This window comes from Medicago truncatula, chromosome 8 (genome assembly GCF_003473485.1).
Source record: "Medicago truncatula cultivar Jemalong A17 chromosome 8, MtrunA17r5.0-ANR, whole genome shotgun sequence".
Taxonomy (NCBI): domain Eukaryota; kingdom Viridiplantae; phylum Streptophyta; class Magnoliopsida; order Fabales; family Fabaceae; genus Medicago; species Medicago truncatula.
Window position 1 is genome coordinate 4,696,591 of NC_053049.1, and position 16,369 is coordinate 4,712,959.

The window sequence follows — 16,369 nt, forward strand, 5'->3', positions numbered from 1 at the left end:
CAGCAGTCATGAATCCAGATTTGAGCAAGGTTTTTAGTGGTGATTGAAGTTGTGAGGTTCTGTCAAAGGTCCGTGTTTTTGCGTGGAAACTTTTTAGCGACATGTTGCGCAATAGATCTTCTCCAGCCGTTCGTGGAGTGGCTGATACGGGTGGAGAGAGTTATTGTGCTTTCTCTTTTAATGTCGTTGAAACATGTCATCATCTATTCTTTGAGTGCTCTTTTTCTTATACTATATGGGATGAAGTAGCAGCTTGGTTGGAAATTCAGGGAGCTTTCCTATACACAATTTTTTGAAACATGGATCATGTTTTAGAGGAAAAAGTTTAGGAAGATAAGATATTTCTCCACTACTGTTTGGTGCATTTGGATTCATAGAAACAAAATCATCTTTAAGGAATGGCTTCAACACATAATTAGTAAAATAAATGCATACATAATTTTTGTTTTTATTGTAACAACTAACAATTTATTTATATCTCATGTACCTTATCCTTCCTAAGAGTTTAGGAGGAAAGTAGTGATTTAATAAGCATCACTCATACCATAGTAGTTGTAACAGAACTCTTTTTGTTCCTGGAAAACTTTCAAAAGTACATATCATAAGACTAATATACTTGGACGTTCGAGGTGACACTGGATATAGGATGAAGAGATCATCATCATGCAGTGGTTACCTAGCTGATGGAGTGATTTCTGATCCAGTAGATAAAGAAGTCAATTCAATTATATCTCTTGCGCTTCCGGTATTGCTTTGAACTATTTCCAAAGATAGACATTCCTTTAGCTCTACCAGTATTTGGCTTATGTCTGGCCTTTCAGCTGCAGTTTGTGAAATGCAAGACATGGCTACCTCAACAACTTTCCATGCAGAATTGATGTTGAATTCACCTTGCAACCTCGTATCAACAATGTTTTGAATATCTCCACCTTTTATTAAGGGAAGAACCCATTGAAGTATGTGAATGGTTTCATCAGGTGCTTTTATTAGTGCTTTCTTGCCAGTGATCAGCTCAAATAGAATAATTCCAAAGCTGTAAATATCATTTTTCTTGTTTGTGTTTCCTGTTCTTTGAAATCTGTTATGAAAACAGACAACTAAACAACATAAGTGATGTTTCTGTGTTCCTGATTTCTTTTTATTACTATTATACAAATTATATAAATCAAATGAAATAGTAGTATATGTAAAACAAAATACACCAAAATAAAATGAAATATAGCAATTTAAATTTCTGCACACTAGCTCTCGTGTAATAACTTTATCACCGAAATATGTGTACAACCTTTTCCTTTGCAACTTTAATAAAAATAAAATGGTACTAAACTACTGCTAGACTTATTAATTAAAAGGATTTGTGTTAAAGTCATGTATCCAAAGTCTGGTTAATCTAATTTGATTTTTTATATTAGACTTACTGTGGATCAACGTAACCAAATGTACCAGCAGGGCGCGTAGATATATGAGAATCATCATCTTTACCAAAAGCTCTACTTAGACCAAAATCAGCAATCTTGGCATGTAAGTTCTCATCTAGTAATATGTTGGAAGACTTCAAATCTCTATGCATAATAGGTGGTTTACACCCATTATGCAGATAATCCAATCCTGAAAATCCACACTAATTAAGTGCTATGTAAGGGTACTTTATGCAAGAAAGATTTTGCAATAAATAGTACATTACCATGTGCTGCATCAACTGCAATTTTAAGTCTCTTAGTCCAGTTTAAGATATTTGAATTTTCCACTGCATGAAAATAGACATCAGTTGAAATTCTAAACAATTTGTCTTTAAAAAAAAGCATATGATCATTGTACCTCTGTTAATGTTATAATAGTTTATTTGATGAAAAAAATGATCTTCATTCTTGGAGTTTAAGATTTAAAATGCATATTACCTTGAATTATTAAATCTATTATGCATGATCATTGTTGACCAATGACTTATGGACAAAATATCAATTACCTAATAAATATTGTTGGAGATTTCCATTCGCCATGTACTCATAAATCAGTGCTTTGATTTCACCTTCATCACAATATCCAATGAGAGAGACCAGATTCCTATGATGAACAATCATTAATAGTTGCACCTGCATTTTGAGTTAATGTTTACGAATGTTTACTAAGAAAAATACCGTAGGATTCTTAATGTAAATACTATTACTTGACTAAAATCATGATTTTGTTCTTATTAACTTGAATCCATTGACTAACCTCTGATTGAAATTCCTTATACCCTTGCTTCGATGAAGTTGAAAGCATTTTTACAGCTAATTGAGTGCGATCTTGTAAAATGCCGATGTAAACTTTTCCGAATCCTCCTTCTCCAATTATAGTTTTGAAGTTATCAGTAATATTGAGAATTTCATTGTAACTGAATGCATGATGTTTTGATTTTAGTGAACCCCACTTCTTTGAATTAGAACGTGCCGGTGGAATTACATGAAATGATAAAGCTGACCAAAAGCACGTGAAGAAATATTTAAACATAGAAGTAAAGATTCAAGCAAAATCATATTGTCTTACGTAGCGGTCAAGAAGTTTTAACTAATCTATTCTTTAGAAAAAAAAGTTTTAACTAATCTATAGTGCATATACACATCAATTGTAGTTTGTATGAAATTTTACATATGTTATTTCCTACATTGATCACTTTATAGGAATTTATTGTTTGGTGGAAGAAAAAAAAAGTAAAAGTTTCACATGGTAGCACAATCCTAAAATATGATAAATCTAAAGTTTTAAGGAGAGTTGGTTGTAGTATATGTTCTGATACTTAAATAATATCAATGTTTGGTATATGTGACATGGAAAAAAAACGTCCATAATTTAATATCCAGCATATACCAAAGGAATGAATGAAGCTAAAAAGAGGACAAACTACATGTTGTATCCAACATATACCTTTTTGTCTTTTGGATATGTCAAATCCAAGACCTTTTTGTCTTTTGAATATGCGAAATCCAAGAGAGATCAAGATGATTAGAAATAATGCTGAAAATGATGCAACAAGTGGTACAACAATGTTCTTCTTTTTGCACGAACCCGTCATACAAAGATCATGATTGCCAGCCACACTGAAACAAAGACAAAGTTCTTAAGAACAACTATACATACAATCATATAATACGTAAATTTGGTTATGATGATAGTAGACCTATATGTCATAGTTTGCTTAAACTTCTTATATGGAAAAGGCATTGATTGCAATATTCGGGGAAAAAATACAATGATCCTTATTGAATTGATTGTTGCAAAAGAAGGAATCACATGAATTATTGGAGTGATAAGGTGGAGGAACATAGGGGATTGGATATAGTCACACGGTTCGCAATTTATTTTGATATGCAGTACTGGTTTTTCGAAGTTATCAGTAATATTGAGAATTTCAACATCAAGATATTATCCCAATTTTAATTTCTAGAATAGCATGTTTATTCATTAATAATACTGAATTAGGAATTTGACTTTTTTAATTTGTTTTTATGTCTTTGCTTATATCTATTTCATATTTATTGATCCATGTTTACAATTCACGACAGAGAGTATTAATCAAATAAAAAAGTGTGAAGCAACATAACTACAAGATATGAAATAACATATAGTATACCTTAATTCCAACGTTGTATTGTCTGCCTTTTCCTTGAGATCCTTAGGAATTGGACCAGAAAGCTTGTTTCCCGTTAGATTGCTACAATCACAATGAATTATAGCTTAAGTGATCGATTAAAGAGAATGCAAAACAATTCTAAAAGGAAAAAAAATGGAACAAACTAAACAAAAACAAAAATTCTAAAAGGAAAAGAAATAGAACAAACTAAACAAAAACAAAAATAATATGAGCTCCTAACTGAGAAAGTTCAAACTTACAGAACTTTTAACTTTGGCAAATGTGCTAGAAATTCTGGCAAAGACCCTTCCAACTCGTTGTACGACAAATCCCTTGATCATACATATATTCAAAGGAATGGAAATGAGATGCAACCCATTAATCTTGTTCGAACAGAAAAATAAATGAATAAACAATAGTAATAATCTACTACTCACAGAAATTCTAGTTCTGTAAGATATGAGAATGAAATGTTTATCTCCCCCGTTAGTTTGCTTGAGCTCAGGTTCCTGTTCATCATTTACTTTTAGCATAACACAGAATTGCATTTTTGAAATGGTGTGAAAATAAATAGATATATAAATATGCCTAGTAAGACAAGTGTACTCACAAAGATGTGATCCTTGGAATGGTGTCACCTGTGCAAACAAGACCTTCCCATGCATATTCCGTAGGAAGACAAGGGTCTCCTTGCCAACTCAATTTATTGACCAGATAGGAGCTTTTTATATCCGTGATTGCACCAACTTAATTAATAATGTAGTGCAAAGTTATCAAATACATGGTTTTGAGTATATATACTTAGTACAGGGAATAGTGAAGGGTGCACAAAAAAAAATTAAGCACTCCCAGAACGTCCTTTAGCTGATGGGAAATGATATGATCAAATTTTGAAAAATTTGTTTTCCAATTAACATTTTTTAGTTCAATAACCTATATACAATTATTCAAATCATTTTGAGAGCTTTAACTAAATGAGTAGATATGCAAGTGGTACGCCTAAACTAACTTTCAATTTACTTTTAAATTTGTTTGAGTCTAAATTTGATTAAATCCTAATAAATCATCTTCAATTCTTCAAATATAACTAAAAACCCTATATATTTTACAAATAAATATTGTATGAGATACATATTTTATGAAACTTATTGTTGGATTTCGCAAACATTCAATCAAACAATGACCATGTGGGTTTTACAAAATATGTAATTGTACGGAAGAGTTTAGTATTACAAAAAGACCATTCCATTATAATTTGATATCCTATATATATAATTCATTCAGAATGAAATATAAGCAAAAAAAAAGGTAGTTGAAAAGTTAATATATGCGGACTAAATTTTTAACTACATATTGACATAAATGAACTCTTGAGCTACCATTTTTACTTATATTTCATTGTAGAGGAAGTATAGTATAAGTGTTGTACGTACCATCTTGAGCGTATGTAGGCGAATCAAGTGGGGTAATGAGCTTATAGATCTCGTAAGCATTGAGTATAGGAGGAGCATTCGAATCTGAGGTTGCACTAATGTTAAACAAAACATCACCTTGAATTTTGATGTTGAGAGTAACAGGCTTCAAGTAATCAAGAACTATAGGCTTAGAGGGGACAGGTTGGTTCTTGAAGGTGATATTTATTTTTCTTTTTTTCCCATCCGAAAGTTTCTCAATTTCATTAAAGTGAAGGTAAACATAATACTGTGCAGTACTACTATATGCAGTATAGACAAATCCCAAGGTACGTGTCACATTCCTTGGTTGAGCTGCACTCTTCAAAACGTTGGCAGGTAATTTATAAGTATCATTGGTTGCATTATCCATATTTATAGATTCATCCAAACCCATTGGATACCAATCGAAAGTTATGTACAATAATTGGTCACAACTCCACATCCGATCATACACGTCGTCTTTATACCTAGCGTCTCTTCGACCAACAAAATTCCTGGGGTCTCTTTTGTGCATGACAAAAAAGGAAATGATTCAATATTAATGAACAAGTTATTATTACATAATTTTTCATGTTTTTGAAAACATGATTTTAACAGACAATATTGATGCATGTATGTTGTTTGGTTGGACCACTGAGTCCTTAATGTTGTGTAAATAAGTGCACATGATGTTTACTATTTCGTGTCAATACTAATCTAACTTTTTTTTTTTGAGAGAAAATACTAATCTAACTTATATGTTTACCATTTCATGAAATTAATTTGTTCTTTTTAAATGATAAATGTTAGTAGTTATTGTTAGTAGTGATGGATCCGTTAACCTTGCGTATATTATGCATTGTTCCGACCAACTGAACTAAGCTCACTAGGATCAAGATTTCATATGATAAATATTTATACAAAAATTTTAGCAATGCAAAAGTGATAAAATAATAACATTATTATCATTGAGCAAAATACTTGACATTATATAAACACTATACTATTATATAATGGAAAAATTAAAGACTCATTAACATCTATAAATTAAAATTGTTATTTACGTGTCTTTATATTTAAAAAGTATGGTAAAAATAAATTAAAATTTCATCTCAAATGCATTTACACATTTGATTTTATAACATTCATGAAAAAATACTCTTTAACAGTATACATTTCCATTTATTGAGAACAATCTATTATTTTAAGAGGAACAAGAGCTAAAATATTAAAGATTTAACAAATAATATAAAAAAAATAGTGCGGACAATTGCCCCCAATTTACTCTATAGTACATATGTCTCTCTGGTTGAGCTATCCAACCTCCACTACCATTAAATTTACTCACAAAAATTGTTGAAAAGTGAGGAATTGTGGGTCAGCTATCCAACCCTAGTTGAGAATCTCTTGATCTATCATGTGATGTCTTTGCATGCCTTGGTTTAGAAAAAAATATCAAATATCATTGCACACTTTTAGAAATCTGATTTGTACTTATGCCCCCACCTTCGGTTCCTTTTTGTCAACATTTTTTATATTATATTTTTTCAAAAAAATCAGACTTAATTGGAATTTTAGTGTCACTATTTTACCATTCTCATGAAACAAGCTAGACCCATCATACCTTGATATTTTTTGCTACAAAATCATATTTGAATCTTATAAAGTCTACCTCAACCAAACTTATCGTCACAGCTACTCATCAAATGTTCATATGAATAACTATGTTTCAAAGTTAAAAGGCAAATAAAAAAGGAGTTGATGATTACTTGTAGTAACAGGTCGAGGGGCCAACATCAAACCTTTCTTCCAATTTCAGTAGAGGTTGTGGAGCACCGGTAGAGTTTATCTCCTCATTCTGATAAATGGAATTATTCAAAAGCCTCAATTCCAATGAAGAAATGCAAGGAATTGTTGGACTAGACTTTATAAGGCACACATGTATTGTGTCAGTTGAAGGAGTGTGAATAATCTCTGTATGATAGTAATATTCAATGAAATCAATATCTTGCCAAAGGTCCACTCCAAGATACAGTTGAAAAGACTGTTGCAGATTTTTTCCATCATAATTTCCATATGAAAATAAAGCACGAATCAAATACTTTTTATTTTTTCCCTCTTTTGGTTTCAATGTGTAGCAGTTTCTATCTCCTTCTGGAAAGCATCTCAATGTTATTAATTGTTTCCCAAAGTAAAGATAGTTTAGTTTGACACTAGATGAAGTCATACGATTCTCTCCTGTTTCCACAAACCCTTCGTCTGTCTTATACCAAATTCCGGTTTCATCATGATAGTAATCAACGTTTGATCCACAATCAATGCTTATAAAACCTATAAGACACAAGTTAATTAATTATGCATTAAATTCAGATGGCAAGTTCTTCAGAGAGTATGTAATATTGCTTTCTCATATATAATTAGGTTTAATACATCATTCGGTCCTTTAACTTATTTTTGATTTTTAATTTGGTCCCCTAACTATAACGTTTTTCAATTTGGTCCCATAAATCTTACGCCGTTTATTATTTTGGTTCTCTCCGTTACTATTTTGCAAAATCTATTAACTCATTTCCACATGTCATTTGAGATTGGTGATCAACGGTTGGATTTAAAAGGCACACATGTCATACCGTGGACTCACAATATATGATAACTTATAGGCTAAACTGCACTTTTCGCCTCCTATGTTTCAAAATGTTGCAATTTTGGCCCCCTATTAAAAAAAATAGCAATTTTGGCACATTTCATCCAAAAATTACTGAGAAGACGCCACGTGTTCCAAAAAAGGGGCCATAATCGCAACTTTTTGTAAAGATAAGGGGTCAAAAAGCATATTTCCCTTATGTTAGGAGGTCAAAAGAACATATTTCCTTAAACATAGAGGGGTCACTTTTGCTATTTTTTTTAATAGGGGGCATAAATCGCAACATTTTGAAACTTAAAAGGCGAAAAGTGAAGTTTAGCCTAACTTATATTGTCATCTTCTTCCCTCTTCATCTTCATATAGCCTTCATCAACCTTCATAAAAAAAAATCCAATTTTTTTCCTTTAAAAAAATTCATTTTAACTTCATCAAAAACCATATAATCAAATCCTTAAAAATATGGAATAAACACCACCACCATCATCTACTCACAATCAAAATCAAACTCATTTATCAAATTCATGAAAATCTCTCCTCCTCGTGGAGATAGATAAGAGAAACTCGTGTTCAGTTATAGATCTGTGTTCAGAAAATATCTAACCTCTTGTTTTTCTTTCCTCCTCTTAGAATCATATTCATTCTAGATCTGCACAAAAGCTTTTATTTGTATAAATGTACTTATTTTTTGAAAATTGTATAATTGATTTACTTATAATTTTCGTAATTGAACATTCTTTCTCGATTCATTACTTGTTCTTTGTCTTCTGTAACTGATTTAATTATTCAAATTTATGAATTGTTTCAGGGTTTGCAAGTTCTATTCCAGAGCCATATATTTACAATGTAACAATTAGCAATAGTAAAGGCTTAAACCATAGATACATAATTCACTTGGCACCCTAGGGAACCACGAAAAGTGTCATTCACATTCACAATGAAAATAGTGCCATAACACTGGCCCTCACAGTTTCAATGTATAAAACAGAGTGGTTGGCTTTATCTTGGGACCATGTTTTAGGCTTATTTATAAGCTAAGATACTGGTCTATGCAAGCAAAACTTCCGATGTGGGACTATTAGCTCTTCAACTATGTTTCTGTAAGAAAAATCATGCAGCTGCATTTTTTTCTACTTGTTGGAATGTAGTTTTAAATAAATAAGAATTGAGTGTTATAAGATTATTAAAAGAGAAAAGAGAAAAGGGGATTCTTTCTCTAGGTTTCTCTCTCCGAGTTTTCTCTTACAATTTCTTCATTGAGGGGTGGTTTTGGGTCAATTCTTGACCTGAAATTACCCCTCTTCATCTTTTTTTCTTTATTTCAATGTAAATAAGTGATTTTCACATAGATCTAGCTTTTTTTCTTTGTAATTTCATCATCTAAGTGTGGTGATTTGTTGTTCGTCGTCTTGTGCGGCGTTGTTTGATTTTCCGTCTTCGTGCGGTGTTCATTTGATTCATATTGAAAGATCGATTGTTCAATCAAGGATTTGGGCGTCAACGTTGCAGATCCGGAGGCAATGGATATTCCGGTCACTTTAATTTCATCATATATTTTTGTAGGCATTATGCCGTTATATGCTATTAACTTAGATGTTGTGAGTTTGTTCGCAGATTCATCCTTTACGTTTTTAGCGGTGTTGAATGATGTAATCTCTCGATTTGAATGAATGAATATCATTTTATTTTTGTCAAAAAAAAAAAAAAAGAATTGAGTGTTCTTTTTCTGTTTGTTAGCAAATTAATTATATGATTTCAAGGTTAATTTAAATTGATTATATAAAAATTTCATCATTTATTTTGTTATATTTTAACTAAATGATTATATTTATTCATAGCATACCGATTAATATATTATTATGTACCACAACCGAAGCTCTATACCCCCAAATGTACCGAATTCTTCTCATGTCGCGTACCGCGTATCCGAACCAGTACCACGTACTGATCGAAGCGAACTACGAATTATGTGACTATGGCTTAAACTAATTTGATTTAATTTAACAACCATGTCAAAGTTTTCTTGAAAGAAGGACTGCACTTCCCTTAGTTTTTATCAGATTTATTTAATTTAATTTTGTAATATCACTCTACCCTTTTGGGATTTAATAGATTTTGAAATTGAAACTAACTCTGTTAATAGTTAGATTTATGCTTCATATAATTTAATTTTGGGATTTTTGAAACTAACTGATTGAAATAAGTAAAGCATCTGGATTATGTCGTGATTGATGATTTTTTATTGGTTTCCAAATACCCTTTTATCCTTTCCTCGAGAGGTTTTTCAGAAGGTAAAAAGGATGGATGTTTATGGTTGGCTTATGAGCTAGAGATCCAGAAATTAGAATTGGGAATCCTTGCCGGTTATGAACTCTTCTTTTGAAAAGAATGGAATTGCTTCTTATGATAAAATCGAATGGATCTGAACTCTTCTTTTAATTTTGGGATTTTTAATTTTGGGATGGTTACGATGGAGTGAATGATTTTGGGAATGGGAAATTTAAAAGTAATAGAAAGACAATATGAATTATCATATGTTGTGACGGAGATGACCAAAATAGTAAATGACATAAGATTTATGGAATTAAATTGAGACATTTTATAATTAAGGACCAAATTAAAAACCAAAAATAAGTTAAGGGACGAAATGATGTACTAAGCTTATATAATTATAAGAAGAAAAAACTGTAAAAATCGTTGAAGATAGGAACAAAGTTGATAGTAAGATGTTAATATATGGACCTAATTGCATATCTTAAAAATCAAATAATTTAACTTAAAATAGAACCAAAATTCGCTTATGATTATGACCGGATCTTACTTTGATTTTCGTTATGCAAAGCAGCAAAAATTTATTCAAAGCAGCAAAACAAATTAAAAACATGGCTTATTTGATCTAATGGTCCCTCAAATACTTTCAAATTTTTATTTTGGTCCCATAATTAATAAAACGTATGTTTTGGTCCTTCAAATTTTTCTCCGTTTGCCAAATAAATCCCGACGGTTAACTTTAACCCCAAATGATGTCTATGGTGGAATTAAGAGTGGTCCACCATAGATCCTATTAATATTTTTAATTTAAACTGTTTGATCTTTTTTATTAAAAGAGGATCGTTAGATCATACATATCTATTGTATCTTCCTTGAGTCAACAACACTTAATTTTTTTTCCTATTTCATCATCTTCTTCCCCCCTATTCACGTTTCATCTTCCCAAACCTCCATTATCTAAAGAAGATATGTGTAGTAATATTTTATGGGAAATACTAACTTTTGCTCTTAAGACATAAGTTAATGAATTAAATATATGAATAGTTCTTGCAAAAAAAAAATAAAAATATAGGAATAGTTTATTGAAATATGTGAAATATATTTAATCTTAAAATTTTTAATTAATTGATTGTACACAATTTTAGAGAATATATCTTTTTTTAGTTCTTTTAACGTGTGTCCTAAAGACACAAGTTAACACTACCTATATTTTATTAAACTTATTAAAAATCTCAAAGGTCCACATAAGCACAAGTTAGTTGATAAGACATTGTATTATATATATGCAGGATCGGGTTTGAATCTTAAATTTCTTATTTATTTACTTTAAATATGAAATTTTAACCACTAGACTAGACTAATCGAAAAAAGATAGATATTTTCAAGTCCATTTGTTCTTTTGTGTGGAAAAGAGCCACAATATTTCTATACATACATGTGTTAGTGATCACATCGTAGACATCTTTACAGTGGGTGTAACATTCGCATTGACCGCAACGAACTATACAGTATTCACTCAAATTAGTCTTTTATCTCACTTTTTTTTTTTTTTTTTTGACAAAAGCTCACTTTTTCTTGTATATCATTGATTTTGAAAGTGTTTTGAAGGATTAGAGATATTTTAAAGTGATAAAAAATAGGCAACCAAAATAGATATTAAATGTTAGAAAGAAAATGAGAGATGTGTTTATTATAAGATAAAGGGAAATGCTAATCGGTGCCTCAAGGGCACCGGTTAAGAATACTAAAAAAGAAAATTATATAGTAATTATTGCATTGAAAATTGTATAATTAATTCATAAATAAATCAACAAAGTTTCTTTTTATGGTAATAAATTCATTTTTTGTATACTTAACTCGTGTCCGGAGCACCGGTTAGCATGACCTTAAGATAAATAACACATAATAATACTTGATGATAACAAAATAAAATTAGGCTCCTCCTCAAAGTTTTCTCCTCATTTTTTATCCTATTTCCCAAACTAAGATTTTGTGCACAAAAATTAAATCTAACCTTCAGAAAGTTACCATAATTAGTACTACTATATTAGATTGGAATCAATAAATAATTTGTACCTGGATTTTCGTTGTTAGCAATTTCTCTTGAAACAGATTTGTCTAGTTGTTCTGAATTGGCTTGACTAATGCAAATAAATGGCACCAAGGCGAGAAATACGCACGCTTTTAACATTAATATAACTATCTCTGGTGGTTCTCTTTCCATGTAATCTGTCTGCATGAAATCATATGTTAGTGAACAAGAAGAATAAGAAGGAAAAAAAAAACACCATCACAAAAATACGAACTCACCAAAAACTTGATATATCATATATATATATACAAGTTCTGTGGATACAAACAGCTTTTAGAGATATACATTGGTATGTCTACGCAAGGACAAGTGGAGCAACCTTTTCGACGTCAAAAAAAAAAAAAGGGGACCACCCTTATTGGAAATTGTATATATAGGGACAGGTCTGCTGTGAATTCGTTGAGAAAACCACACCAATAAAACTTGATGTGTGGAGCAAATTAATACCAAGTAATCAAATCAAGCGGGTAGCAAATAATCCAAACAAAAACAGCAAGAGATAAAAGAGAGGGAGAGAGGGAGAGAGAGAACACAAGATATTTGTTTACCCAGTTCGGTCTAATGATGACCTAGTCTGGGGGAGAGAGCAGCTCTCCGATCCACTATAATGAATGAATTTCTTTACAAAGAGATAATGAGTTTCAAGAATCAGTCTTCAAACCTAATTCTACCCAAGTCCCAGCCTCTTCCCGTGACCAAAAGACTCAATCCTAATAGTGTTTTGTTCAAGGTGAATCAAAACAATCCCAACCCTAGAGTTGTTGCCAAGAGAGATTCTCTATGAACCCTAGTTTGTTTGTTGGTCTAAACCTTGTTTTTCTACACACTTTTATCATCTGATACAAGGCTGTATTTATAGTGGAAAGTAAACCCTTAAAAAACTGAAACAAATCTAACTGAAAAAATACGTTTTGTTTTTATCTTCAGCGCGACCATCGTGGCGCGATGAGGCTTCATCGTGGCACGAAATTTCCAGTGTCTTCCCAGGAATCTTGCTTCAACCATCGTGGCGCGATGCTTCTCCATCGTGGCACGATACTCCAGATTTCTGATTTTAAGTTAACTCTCACAATTCCCCACCTTGACTTCAAATCAGTGATGATGTCAGTTTAACCATCAATCACCTTGCTGCTCTCTCCAATCCTTCATCTATGCTTCAATGAAGTTTATCAAGTCCAAGCAATGCTTGAATCTTGATCTTGGTAATGATTTGGTGAACATGTCTGCTGGATTGTCTTCTGATGCCACTTTCACTACCATGATCTCCTTAGTCTCAATCATGTCTCTGACGAAGTGCAAACGAATGTCAATGTGCTTTGTCCTTTCATGATACACCTGATGATTTGCCAAATGAATGGCACTTTGGCTATCACAATGTATCTTCACACATCCTTGACTAATCCCCATTTCTCCAATCATACCTTTCAAACATATGGCTTCCTTGACCCCTTCAACAAGGGCTATGTATTCTGCTTGAGTTGTTGAAAGTACTACAACTGATTGTTGATTTGCCTTCCAAGTTATCGTTGTACCGAACAATGTAAACACAAAACCTGACAAAGATTTTCTAATGTCTACATTACCTGCATAGTCCGCATCCACATATCCCTCCAAAGCATCCCTACCTGGTTGTGACCTTGTATACCTTAGACCACCTTTCAAAGATCCATTCAAATATCTCAGAACCCACTTCAAAGCTTGCCAGTGCACTTGACCCGGATTTGCCATAAACCGACTTATCACACTAATTGCGTAGGATAAGTCCAGTCTACTACAAACCATACCATACATGATGCTTCCAACCCCACTTGCATAGGGAGTACCCTCCATCTTGCTTTTCTCTTCATCGGATTGAGGACACTGCTTTACAGATAGCTTAGTGTGGTGACCAAGAGGAGTGCTAACGACTTTAGAATCTTTCATTCTGAACCGCTCCACCACTTTCCTCAAGTACCCCTGCTGAGATAAGAACAACTCACCTTTGTTCTGGTCCCTTATGATATCCATACCAAGAATCTTCTTTGCATTACCAAGATCCTTCATCTCAAATTCATCATTCAATCTTTCCTTGAGCTTCTAAATCTCTTGCATGTCAGAACTTGCCATAAGAATATCATCTACATAAAGAAGAAGGTAGAGAATGACTTTCTCATTCCTTCTCATCATGTAAACACAACTATCATAGTTGCTTCTCACAAAACCAGCCTTTACTAGGAACTCATCAAACCGACGATACCATTGCCTTGGACTTTGCTTCAACCCATACAAAGATTTCTTCAACAAACACACTTTTGTATTGTCTTCTACAAAACCTTCTGGTTGTTGCATATAGATAGTTTCTTCCAACTCGCCATGTAGAAATGCGGTCTTCACATCCATTTGTTCTAACTCAAGATCATAGATGTTAACAATCGCCATAAGTACCCTTATAGAACAATGTTTTACCACCGGTGAAAAGATTTCATTGTAATCAATCCCTTCCACCTAAGTAAAACCCTTTGCTACAAGTCTTGCCTTATACCTTGGTGCTTCGACCCCTGGTATACGTTCTTTCTTCTTGAACACCCACTTGCTTCCCACTACCCTTTGATTCTCAGGTAATGAAACAAGTTTCCAAGTCTGGTTCTTCTCCAATGAAAGCATTTCCTCATTCATTGCCTTCAGTCAGTCCTTGTTTTCATTGCTTTCTAATGCTTCCCTGAAGTTCTTTGGTTCCGAGTCTTGCAATTCTTCAGCCGCATTCAAAGCATAATAAATAAGGTCAGCATAGTCGTATCTCTTAGGTGGATTAATGTGTCTCCTCTCCCTATCTCTTGCTAGCTGATAGTCAGGATTCACTATCTCTTGGCCTTCACCCTCATCAGGTACTGGAGTCTGATCCTCCACTTCCCTTTCATCAGTGATAGGGTCCACCTCAAACTGAATTTTCTCTGTCCCCGTTTCCGAGCTTGCATCCAGGTCTTTGCACTTCATCCCCATGCGGGTCTCATCAAAAGTAACATCCCTGCTTATGATAAATTTTGATCCTCCAGGTTCCATCTTCCACAGTCTATAACCTTTCACACCTTCAGGATAACCCATGAAAATACACTTCACAGCTCTAGCATCAAGTTTGTCTTGCCTGACATGGGCAAACGTTAAAGCTCTGAAGACTTTCAAGTTAGAGTAGTCTGCCGGTCTCCCACTCCAAACCTCCATAGGTGTCTTGAGATCTATCCCTGTTGATGGACATCTGTTAATCAAATATGTTGCAGTACTAACAGTCTCTCCCCAGAAACTCTTGGACAATCCAGCTTCCAACAGCATACACCTCACACGCTCCAACAAAGTCCTATTCATTCTTTCAGCAAGACCATTCTGTTGAGGTGTGTATGCCACGGTTCTATGCCTCTTTATATCTTTCTTCCTGCAAAACTCATTAAACTGTTCTGAAACAAACTCCAAGCCATTGTCAGTTTTCAACACTTTCAGTTTGGTACCAATCTGATTTTCTATAAGTGTATCCCATTCCTTGAATTTTTCAAAAGCATCACTTTTCTTCTTCAGAATGTAAACCCATACTCTTCTAGAATAATCATCAATGATAGACATGAAATATGAACCTCCCCCATGAGTCTTCGTCGATGCTGGACCCCAAAGATCCGAATGAACATACTCAAAAGGCCTACTAGATTTATGCACCCCCACTCCAAACTTCACCTTGTGTTGTTTGCCTAATGTGCAGTTATCACAGAAATCTAGTTTGTTCAATTTTTCATTCCCTAGCAAACCTTGTTTAGCTAGCTCCACCAAACCCCTCTCACTGACATGACCTAACCTCAAATGCCAAAGTTTAGTTATGTCCCGAGTGTCAACACTAGCAACCGATGCATTTGCTATTACGGTAGAACCTTCTAAAATATATAAACCTTGTATTTCAGACCCTTTAGCCATAACCAATGCACCATGAGAAATTCTCATCACACCACGTTCAATTCTAGTGCAATAGCCTAGACCATCAAACATGCTTATGGATATTAAATTTCTCCTAAGTTCAGAAATATACCTCACATTCTTCAAAAAGAAATCACGATCATCAAACATTTTGAGTCGGATAGTACCCATACCTTGAATTTTACAAGCCTTATTATTACCAAGGCGAACTACTCCACCTTCTTTCAGCTCTAACGTTTCAAAGTACTCCTTTCTTGGACAAATGTGATAAGAGCACCCAGAGTCCAAGACCCAGCTCTTTTCAGGTTCCCAACTTGTCACAGTTAGTGCTCCAGCACTCTCATAACCTTCATCTTTGCTTGCAATCTGAACGGATGAATTTCCAC

General features: G+C 33.3%; 1 protein-coding gene across 3 annotated transcripts; it reads right to left on the minus strand.

Moving 5' to 3' along the window:
- Positions 1-412: 412 nt before the first annotated feature.
- LOC25500358 (probable LRR receptor-like serine/threonine-protein kinase At1g05700) lies at positions 413-12,256 on the minus strand. 3 transcript variants are annotated; one of them, XM_024772128.2, is made up of 13 exons: positions 12,035-12,256; positions 6,816-7,020; positions 5,047-5,570; positions 4,224-4,359; positions 4,051-4,122; positions 3,874-3,945; positions 3,614-3,694; positions 2,908-3,080; positions 2,218-2,459; positions 1,967-2,093; positions 1,685-1,747; positions 1,419-1,608; positions 413-1,078 (listed from the first exon to the last, which is right to left on the minus strand). In XM_024772128.2, the coding sequence occupies exons 1-13, from the start codon at positions 12,195-12,197 to the stop codon at positions 673-675; spliced, it is 2,454 nt and encodes an 817-aa protein (XP_024627896.1). In that variant the 5' UTR covers positions 12,198-12,256; the 3' UTR covers positions 413-672. The 3 variants fall into 3 exon arrangements, with proteins under 3 accessions (XP_024627896.1, XP_024627893.1, XP_024627892.1); XM_024772125.2 differs by having other exon boundaries at positions 6,849-7,377; XM_024772124.2 differs by having other exon boundaries at positions 6,816-7,377.
- Between the last annotated feature and the right edge of the window lie 4,113 nt (positions 12,257-16,369).